Here is a 10,382-nt window from a genome sequence, read left to right as displayed (position 1 = left end):
ATCACGAACGCCATTATTTCGTTACACTTCTATTCAAATTACACTTTCACTTCACTAATTACTCACTAAACTATTAAATCACTATTAAATCACTATTAAATCACTCACTTATCCAACAAAATTAATTAAAATAAACTCATTCACGCACTAATTAATATTTTAAAATTCAAAAAACAAAAACTTAAGCTCACTAGCGTCTTTTGTGCACAAACTTCCAGCTTCTAGCTCTTTCCTATTGGAACTAACACCCAGCGTCTTAGTGACGCCGTGCACTCCTGTTCTCTAGCGACAATTTTTAAATCCCGCGCACGCGCACTAAAATTTTCTCTGATTTTATATTTTTAATTTATTTACAATCGACTTTCTTACTCAATATTTTTAAAAAATTCAATTAATTTGTTTAATTACAATTTTCAAATTTAATTTTCAATACTTATCACACACGTAAATCACCATTTGCTTAATCACCACCACCATCACTTTTAATACTCTTTTACTCGTACAACTTTTACTCCACTAATTACTCACTGAACTATTACTTCGCTCACTTATCCGACGTAATTAATAAAACTAAATTTATTCACTTACTAATTAATATTTTAAATTTCGAAAGAAAAAAACCAAAAAGAATAGAGCGATAATAGAGCACCCTCAGCGAAGAAAGAACAAAGAATAAGTTCAATTTACCCTTTTAGAACAGTAAGATACATACTGTGCTTGGATATCATGGGTGGAGTCGAACCACCCGTAAGCAAGGCCAGGGAATTTTTGGCCTTCTCACCCAAACACAGTGGAGCTTTTTCCAGACCCATTTCTCCCATATAAGAAAATAAGGGAGTGAGCCTGGTTAGACACGTTGTCCTTGATGAACGCCATAGTGTCTTGAGGAAGAGTAGTCACGGCGTCCAAGTTGACTACTCTCTCTATCAGCTGCAACTCCAATTGATTGCGCTTTACTTCTGCGCCTTCGGCGGTGAAACCGTCTCCAAAGGTTTGGAAGATGATCTTAAATGTTCCAAAGAAGGAACAATGAATTAAAATTATTAACTAAAAAATCAGAATAGTGTCACTCGATTCTATATTTAAAAAAGAAAGATTTAGTAATATTTCCAAGTTCTTTAAGTAACACAGTATACCCACATGACTATCAAAAATTTTCAGCAGATAACTCATCCTACAGATGCTTCAAGCTCGGAATATAAAAACTCCGAAATAAGTATCTTACCAGGGACACCACAAATGGTGGGCGCGATCTAGTGGCGAGCACCGAACGACTCCAGCTGCTGCTGCCTAACACCATAACTTTTAAATCGATAATCATTAGGTTCAAATATATATTTATTAACCTCGAACAAATATATATATTTATTCTAAATGAATATATTTTTTTGTGTCTAATTAATATTTATTAGAGTTCATATGATAATATTTTGCTCGAAGAGCTCGAAAATGTATTTATAACAATGTTTTAGAGATAGGAGCTCGAAAACAGCGGGAAGTTTTAGGGCTGGCCCGCAGGGTCAACCGATAGACACATTTTTTTTGTAGTGTTATTATATTTTTTATACAATAATAAGTAACAGTGCGAAATAGAGAGAGGAAAAGTATTTTTAAAGTTTATAGAGTGAGATATAAATAGGAAGGGGTTGTAGTTGCTGTTATGGTGTATATTTATTTTTGTAAATGTGCGCATGAAAGAATGGAGTAGAGTAGAGTAGCTACTTCTCTAGAGAACATACTATAATATAATAGAATATAAAAAAAATAACAATAATGAATGCATTCTTGGTATGGTGTTTTTACCGGTATATAACAAACTGTAATGCAGATATGTGTACACACATAGACATTACTCTCGTGATCTTGAGTATACTTCGGGTGAAGTCGTGGGACTTTTTCTCACCGTTGTTATACGCAAGATAAGACACACATGTCCAAATACACATGCATGTACATTAGGGTGAGCCAAAAAAAACCAACCTATCGAATTTACGTCTTAAAAAGGACCTATATATCGAGAAAAAAATTCTCCCATTAGGCAAAATTTTTAGCTCAATTTTAAAAGGTGTCGGTAGCCGTCTGAAATTTCTCATTAAAATAACATGCAAAAAAATTTTTTTTGATTAAAAATATTATAACTTTTGAACCATGTGAGACAAACATTCGGCTCTAGAATATTCTTGTAGGTCATTAAAGTTCTTAAAAGAAAGTCTTGAGAGTCGAATTTGTAAACTTGATATTTCGTACGCTATAACTTTTACGAATCGTAAAATTTACAATACTGATTGTAAGAATCAACAAAAAAATGTAATTTTCCATTGATAATAATAATTTTTGGTTTGGGATTGTAAATTTCTCTTAGGAAAGTAATTTTTATTTGACGACTATAATTATTAGCTAATTTTGAGCTGCGCTTTTTTCCGTGTATCAAAGTTCTCATTAATTAGTTATTTTTCTCCTTAAAACCGTGTGACCCGTGTGAGCACTCTAGATCAGAAATTCAGTCAGTAGTCAATTAATTTTTTATTACATAAGTAGAAAGCTCTCAGTTGGGTCTTGCAGCTTTTTACTCGACAATTATTATAGTTCTTATAAATTACTTCGTTTTCTGCTTAAAACCGTGTGACCCGTGTGAGCATTCTACGTCGGAAATTCAATCAGTTGTCAATTAATTTTTTAAAGCGATCACGTTAATTTTTAATTGCATAATTAGAAAGCTCTCAGTTGAGTCTTGCAGCTTTTTACTCGACAATTATTAAAGTTCTCATTAATTACTTCGATTTCTGCTTAAAACCGTGTCACCCGTGTGAGTGCTTCAGATTAAAAATTCAGACAGTTATCAATTAATTTCTAAAAGCAATTACTTTAATTTTTTATTACATAAGTAGAAAGCTCTCAGTTGGGTCTTGCAACTGTTTACTCGACAATTATTAAAGTTCTCATTAATTAGTTCGTTTTCTGTTCAAAACCGTGTGAGTATTTCAGATCCGAGACACGGTCAGTTGTCTACGATTATTATTTTCTTCATTTAAATAAGATCATTTGCACTTTATACACTGACGAAGAATTTCTCTTTGGACAATTAAATTGGTTTTGTTGAATTATATTAAACTAAAATTTATTTGGGACAACTAAATTTTATTACGTCAATATAATCTATTTTATCATTTTTAACAAATGATTTAATAGACTCTATTTGGTTGACATTAATATTTCTCTCTCTAAGATAATAAAATCATATGGTAGAGTTAAGAAAATATTTATTTAATGGACAACTAAACTATTTTGTAGTGCCAACAAATCCAAATATTAGAGCAAAATATTATTATATTAACTCTAATAAATATTAATTAGACACAAAAAAATATGTTCGTTTAGAATAAATATATATATTTGTTCGAGGTTAATAAATATATATTTGAACCTAATGATTATTGATTTAAAAGTTATAGTGTTAGGCAGCAGCAGCTGGAGTAGTTCGGTGCTCGCCACTAGATCACGCCCACCATTTGTGGTGTCCCTGGTAAGATACTTATTTCAGAGTTTTTATATTCCGAGCTTGAAACATTTATTTCTCAGTGTACAGTTGAAAAAAAAACAAAAATTATTTGTTTTTAAACAAGAGCTTTTGGTGATTTTTTTTTTTTTTTGTCAGAGGTTTGAATTTTTTTTTCTATAAAAACAATAAATAAAAAAAATAATAAATTTTTACAAATTTTTAAAAATTAAAAAAATACGCTAAATTTTTAGTTTAAAAATTTTTTTGAAACAAGTGGTTTTGGTGTTTTTGTCTTGTTAACAAGTGATTTTTATTTTTTCTTCTAAACAAAAAAAAAACAATAATTTTTTATTTTGAAAAGAAAAAAAATAATTTTAATTATTTTGTCTAACATGGCCTCAGTGAGTAACCAGAAGTAAGCTTATTAGTTATCTAATTTTGAATAACTGAAGCTTTTATATTATCTTTAATATTAATTAATGTAACGGTACCAAAGTCCACCGACGTTTTACGGAAGGCCGTTTCCGTACCCTTGTTGAGCTCAACCAACAGTCAAACTGCGCGTAAATTTGACGTCAAATTAAAGCCACTATTTGACATACTCGAGACATCAAAAATTGAGTAGCAAAATTTGACATTTAAACATTAATGTCATAGTGTACTACAGTATACGCCTATATTACTATCAAAAATTTTAAGCGGGTAACTCGTCCCGTAAATGCTTCAAGCTGGCGAATATACAAACTCTGAAATAAGTATCTTACCAGGGACACCACAAATGGTGGGCGCGATCTAGTGGCGAGCACCGAACTACTTCCGCTGCTGCTGCCTAACACCATAACTTTTAAATCAATAATCATTAGGTTCAAATATATATTTATTAACCTCGAACAAATATATATATTTATTCTAAACGAATATATTTTTTTGTGTCTAATTAATATTTATTAGAGTTAATATAATAATATTTTGCTCTAATATTTGGATTTGTTGGCACTACAAAATAGTTTAGTTGTCCATTAAATAAATATTTTCTTAAATCTACCATATAATTTTGTTATCTTAGAGAGAGAAATATTAATGTCAACCAAATGGAGTTTATTAAATCATTTGTTAAAAATGATAAAATAGATTATATTGACGTAATAAAATTTAGTTGTCCCAAATAATTTCTAGTTTAAGGGGTTAGGGGTAGTCAGAATTTTCAAAAAATCGATTTTTTTTTTTTTGCATTTTCTTAAAGTATAATATTTTAAAAATATTGTGTGAAAATTTGAAGTGAATCCGACAAATTCTTTTCGAGTTATTTAACAATGACCAAAGGACGCTCGGGTGCTACGTGGCATTCGAGAGCAGGTAGCTAGAAACAGCTGCAAGCAACCGACCTTTCGGGTTTCATTGTCATGAATATCTCCCCATTTTAATGTATTTATAATTATATATATATATATATATATATATATATATATATATATATATATATATATATATATATATATATATATCCTTCTACATATATTCACAATTTGTAGGTAGTACAAGAACTGAAAAATAATTTTTGGTTGCCAGTATACCTGTAGTCGTTGCACTGATCAGTCGATAGTTTTGTGATAAATTATTTCTCAAGTGAATTAAATTATTAACCATGGGACGTGATTCTAGAAAGGTTTCAAGAGAACTTCGGAGTTCTGAAAAAATTAATAAGTCGCGTTCAGTCAAAAGAAAGAATGTTTTTAATCCGAAAACAGCCGAACGTGATGAAAGTATTCAGAGTACATCTTCTAAAAAATTAAAACAAAACACTGAAGATGATGTACCTGAAGACAGCAGTACTGAATTTCGAATAATAAATTTTATTCAGGTATTCACTGCAATTTCTGCTCTTATAAAATGTAAAAAATGTGATGGAAATGTAGTGTTTCAAACAGCAAGTACACGTGGGCTGGGATTCAAAATTGTAGTTGCATGTAATAACTGTGGAAATGAATATATTCCTTCCTGTTCTTTCGTTGGGCATTCTTATGAAATAAACAGACGTTTCATTTTTGTAATGAGAATACTAGGAATAGGATACGAAGGATTGTGCAAGTTTTGCGGCCTGATGGACATGCCGTCTTTTTTAGATAAATCTACGCATACAATTTTACTGAAACAGATTTTGAATTGTAGTAAAGCCGTCGCAGAAACCTTCATGACGAAAGCTGTGAATGAAGAAAAGCAAGCAATGCCAACAACTGAAAATGAAGATATAAATCATCTAACTGTATCGGGAGATGGAACCTGGCAAAAACGGGGATATACATCGTCATTTGGAGTTTCTTCTATAATTGGCTATTTTACTGGAAAGATTCTTGACATAAACATTAAAAGTGCATATTGTAAGCTATGTGAGTATTGGAAAAAAAAAACAAATACTGTTGAGTTCGAGGAATGGTATCAATCGCATGAAGATGTGTGTTCTGCTAATCATCAAGGGTCTTCTGGGAAAATGGAGGTGGATGCGATGGTCGAAATGTTTTCGTATTCTGAAACTAAATATGGAGTTAAGTATGCCAACTATATTGGTGATGGTGACTCCAAGACCTATTCAGGAATTATAAAATCAGATCCTTACGAAAATACAACTGTAAATAAAAAGGAATGTATAGGGCATGTCCAAAAGCGGATGGGGAGTCGATTACGTACGCTGAAGAGTAAACAAAAAGGTCTTGGTGGTCGAGGTAAGCTCACAGGAAAATTAATAGACAAACTAACTGTGTACTATGGTTTAGCAATACGCCGGCATTGTGATTCTATTGAAAATATGAAATCTGCTATAATGGCAACCTTTTATCACTACGGCTCGAGTGATGAAAAACCGAATCATGATATGTGTCCAAAAGGCGAAGAATCTTGGTGCTCTTACCAGCGCGCTGAAGCAAGAGGAGAGCTTGATACCTTTTCTCACGATTATTCTCCTTTACCTTCTGATGTTTTAAAAGCTATCAAGCCTATATACGAAGATCTTAGTAATGAAAATTTACTTTCAAGATGTGTAGGTGGATTCAATCAGAATAATAATGAAAGCTTTAACCAACTAGTATGGAAAATATGCCCAAAAACGGTAAATACTAGTTTTACCATCGTACAAATAGCTGCATACGTTGCTATGTGTATATTTAATGAGGGTATAAATTCATTATTAGTCTTGATGAATACACTAGGACTTAATTGTGGGCCTAATTCTCATCGGTATGCAGAAAGAATGGATGCTGCACGTATCAAAGTAGCAGATAAGCGCGCTAATGATAACACCCGAGAAGGTCGATTGCAACGTAGGCACCAGCAAATCGATATTTTGGAAGCTGCTATGTCGGCTGAAGAGCTATTATATGGTCCAGGAATAGATGACTCAGTGTAAGTTATTAAATAATTCTTATAATTCGACATAAATCCATAGCAAAACTTTAAATGCGTTTTTCTCAAAACTATGTTTTCTGAACTGGTGATCACTGTAACTTAAAAACTGCTCGGTAGATTTCAATAAAATTTATTGTACTTTTGAAATACATTAAAAACTCGTGCCTGATCGAAGGATTTTTTTTTTTTTTCAAAATTTCGATTTTTTTTTAACAATAAACTGTCGGTTTTTTTCTCGAAAATTTGAAAAAAATTTCCTGAGGCCGCCATTTTGTTAATTTCGAAAAAAAAAAAAAAAGCTTCGATCAGGCACAAGATTATCTATTAATAAAACTAATTTTTCTTGTCCGATTGATTTTAGATGAATCTCCAAGGACTTATGATGATCACCGCAAAGGACTTCGGGAGGAACGGGCTCTACAAAAACAGCGATAACTTTTTGAATTATTAATTTTTTTTTTTGAAATTTTCGTGAAGTCAAATCGAAACGTGTTCTAATAAAGCTATGTTTTTATTTTTGTCAAATAAAGTAATTAACTACAAAAAAAAAATTATTGAAAATCATCATTTTTTCATACCCCTGAGTACCCCTAACCCCTTAATAGAATTCCACAAAACCAATTTAATTGTCCAAAGAGAAATTTTTTGTCAGCGCATGTATGTGTGTGTGTGTGAAAATGACGTTGACATCGATGCCATTTAAAAAAAAATGATAATTATTGATAATACACTCAATGAATTTTTACACCGGCTAATTAATTGAAACCAATTAAAATAATAATTACAAACACTGGAAATTTAACTTTTACTTTACCTCGGAACTCAATGGACTCAAAACTTATCACCGAAAGTTTTCATTATCAATTAAAAAAATCTTTTTAGTCACTTTTTGGTTCATTTTTATGTTCAACATTTTTTTAAATTAAATGTAACGTTCATTTCCTTCTGTTTTTTTTTTCTTTTACTATTATTAATTTTTCTTATTGAGATAAATGCAAAATAAACATTATCTGCATTGTCTTGACACCCAGTCTTTTTAATTTAAAATAAAAAATTGATTAATAATTTTTATATTAATTGATTTACATATTACTATAAATTGTTTATTATTAAGGCCGTTTTTCATTGCATCTATTAAAATATTATGATTATTAAATAAAAATATGGTTTATTGCAAATACTTTTTTTTTATATTTCCCAATAAATACTAATAACTGATTTAAATATTGGGCATTAATTTATTTAAATAGAGTAGAAGTACCATTTGTTACCACTGCTCCATTTTTGGACAGTTGATACTTTATTTTAACTAACAAAAAAGTATAAAATAAAATTTTAATCGTAACAGTGTGATGAAAGTATCTTGGTACACTGTTAGAAGTATTTATTTGAGCCAAATAAGATTTATTAATAGTTAATAAATGATTTATTAAATGAGATTTATTTGAGCCAAATAAGCCATTTCTTAATAGTTAATAAATGGCTTATTTGAATAGAAAGAAATGACACATGAAGTTCAGGTTATAACTTTGAATGGAATGAGTGTGATTGTTAGTAAAAATTTATTATAATATTTCATTTTTTTTATATCTTTTGTATAATAATTTTTATCTTCAATTAACATTAATTGTGTGCATTATTTTCTTTAAAAAAATAAAATTAAACAGTCCTATAAATTATTTGTCATAACCTTACTTAATTAACATCACGTGTCATTTCTTTCTATTCAAATAAGCCATTTATTAACTATTAAGAAATGGCTTATTTGGCCCAAATAAATCTCATTTAATAAATCATTTATTAACTATTAACAAATATTTATTTGGCTCAAATAAATACTTCTAACAGTGTACGCAATTTAAAAACTAATTACGTTAATGCGTTTTGTTTAAATTTTTGGTGGCCAAAATCGGTACTTCTACTCTAAACATATATATACATACCGTAAGATGGACGGTGGTAGCAGAAGAGTCATCAATGTCAAAGTACCCAGTCACATGAAGATTCCTGGTGCAAATTCAGGCTGCGGTCATTTTTTATTTTAATTTTTTTTACAAATTATAAATTATGCACGATTACACACTAATTTGTTTTTTTTTTTTTTAGGTAAATTTGAAAAAAAAAATTTTTCTCCTCGACGGGCGGAAAGCGTCAACTTTCGTCCCGCTGTGCAAAACGAAGTTGCCGCTTTCCGCCTCCGTCGAGGAGAAAAATAGCATACACTCCTCGGGAAGTAAATAAGAAAGCCTCAGATCACATGTTTGTTGACCTCGGCTTCGCCTCGGCCAACAATTACATGTGATCTGAGACATTTCTTACTTTACTTCCCTCAGTGTGTAATATACTATTAAATCTATGCAAAAATAAATGTATAAAAAACAGAAAAATTCAAAAAATTTTTTTATTAAATTGACATAGAAAAATATAAAAACAATACGAAAATTAAATAAATTTTTGATAGTAAATATAACAATTTTATTACACAATTTGAATCAATCACAATATTAATACAATGGCTTAAACGAAATTTCACTTTCCCTTAGGAAATTTACAAATCATCAATAATTAACGATTCTTTTACATCAATATTGTCAATGAATGATTGCTAATTTTTCTTACTTAAATAAATGTAATCATAGTAATCAATTGTTTTTTTTTTAATCATATAATATTATAAAATTATAATTAACTATTATAATTAAAATTATGATAATAGAAATAATAATAATAATAATAATAATAATAATAATAATAATTTTCCATTATAAATATGGCAATTTTATCACAAAATTTGAATCAATCGCAATATTACTCCCTTATTAAGGAAAATGATTTAATCCATGCTAAATGTATATCTTGGTCAATTCAAAGTGTTTTAAATAATTTCGAATTATTTTGAATCATTTCAAATCATTTTTCTTAATCAAGGGTGCAACACTTTTTCACGAAAAAGATGCAAGTATATTCTACTTTGATATTAAATTTGTAAATATTCTAAATGATGTTAAATTTGAAAAATAAAATTGAACAGTAAAAAAAGGAAAAATTTGGAAAAAAATGGAATGAAATTGAAAAAAAAGGTGATGATAAATTTTTCATATGATGATGTTCGAGCAAAGATTCCAATTTTGCTATCATATTTGCTCGAACATCATCATATGAAAAATTTATCATCACCTTTTTTTTCAATTTCAATCCATTTTTTTCCAAATTTTTCTTGTTTTTAATGTTCAATTTTATTTTTCAAATTTAACATCATTTATACGGTCTAAAGTAGAATATACTTGCATCAACTTTACTGATGAGCCCAGCAAGTATGCTCGGGGCGAAACCGTTTTAAAATATAGTAAATTCAAGATTTGATTTTATTCGTTAAATGTATTTATTACAGTGCGTACTAACAATATTAGTCCACATGTATTTATTAATGTCAATAAACAAGACCAGAAAAGCCTTGATTTCTTTAACAAAAAATAAAAGCCCT

At 29.6% G+C, this 10,382-nt stretch overlaps 1 protein-coding gene across 2 annotated transcripts; it reads left to right on the top strand.

Moving 5' to 3' along the window:
- Positions 1-4,760: 4,760 nt before the first annotated feature.
- LOC130669435 (uncharacterized) lies at positions 4,761-7,474 on the top strand. 2 transcript variants are annotated; one of them, XM_057472347.1, is made up of 4 exons: positions 4,761-4,924; positions 5,032-6,602; positions 6,703-6,895; positions 7,260-7,474. In XM_057472347.1, exons 2-3 carry the CDS (start codon positions 5,145-5,147, stop codon positions 6,766-6,768), a joined length of 1,524 nt encoding a protein of 507 aa, XP_057328330.1. In that variant the 5' UTR covers positions 4,761-4,924; positions 5,032-5,144; the 3' UTR covers positions 6,769-6,895; positions 7,260-7,474. The 2 variants fall into 2 exon arrangements, with proteins under 2 accessions (XP_057328330.1, XP_057328331.1); XM_057472348.1 differs by having other exon boundaries at positions 6,685-6,895.
- Positions 7,475-10,382: the final 2,908 nt, after the last annotated feature.

The sequence above is a fragment of the Microplitis mediator genome, chromosome 6 (genome assembly GCF_029852145.1).
Source record: "Microplitis mediator isolate UGA2020A chromosome 6, iyMicMedi2.1, whole genome shotgun sequence".
NCBI lineage: Eukaryota > Metazoa > Arthropoda > Insecta > Hymenoptera > Braconidae > Microplitis > Microplitis mediator.
Note: the sequence above shows the minus strand (reverse complement) of the source record. Positions and strands in the feature narration are given on the sequence as shown.

Excerpts from the sequence above, each read along its gene's own strand:
- LOC130669435 (XM_057472347.1), top strand. The coding sequence starts at position 5,145 with ATGGGACGTGATTCTAGAAAGGTTTCAAGAGAACTTCGGAGTTCTGAA. Across the intron at positions 6,603-6,702 it reads GGAAAATATGCCCAAAAACG|GACTTAATTGTGGGCCTAAT; the intron begins GTAAATACTAGT and ends TGAATACACTAG.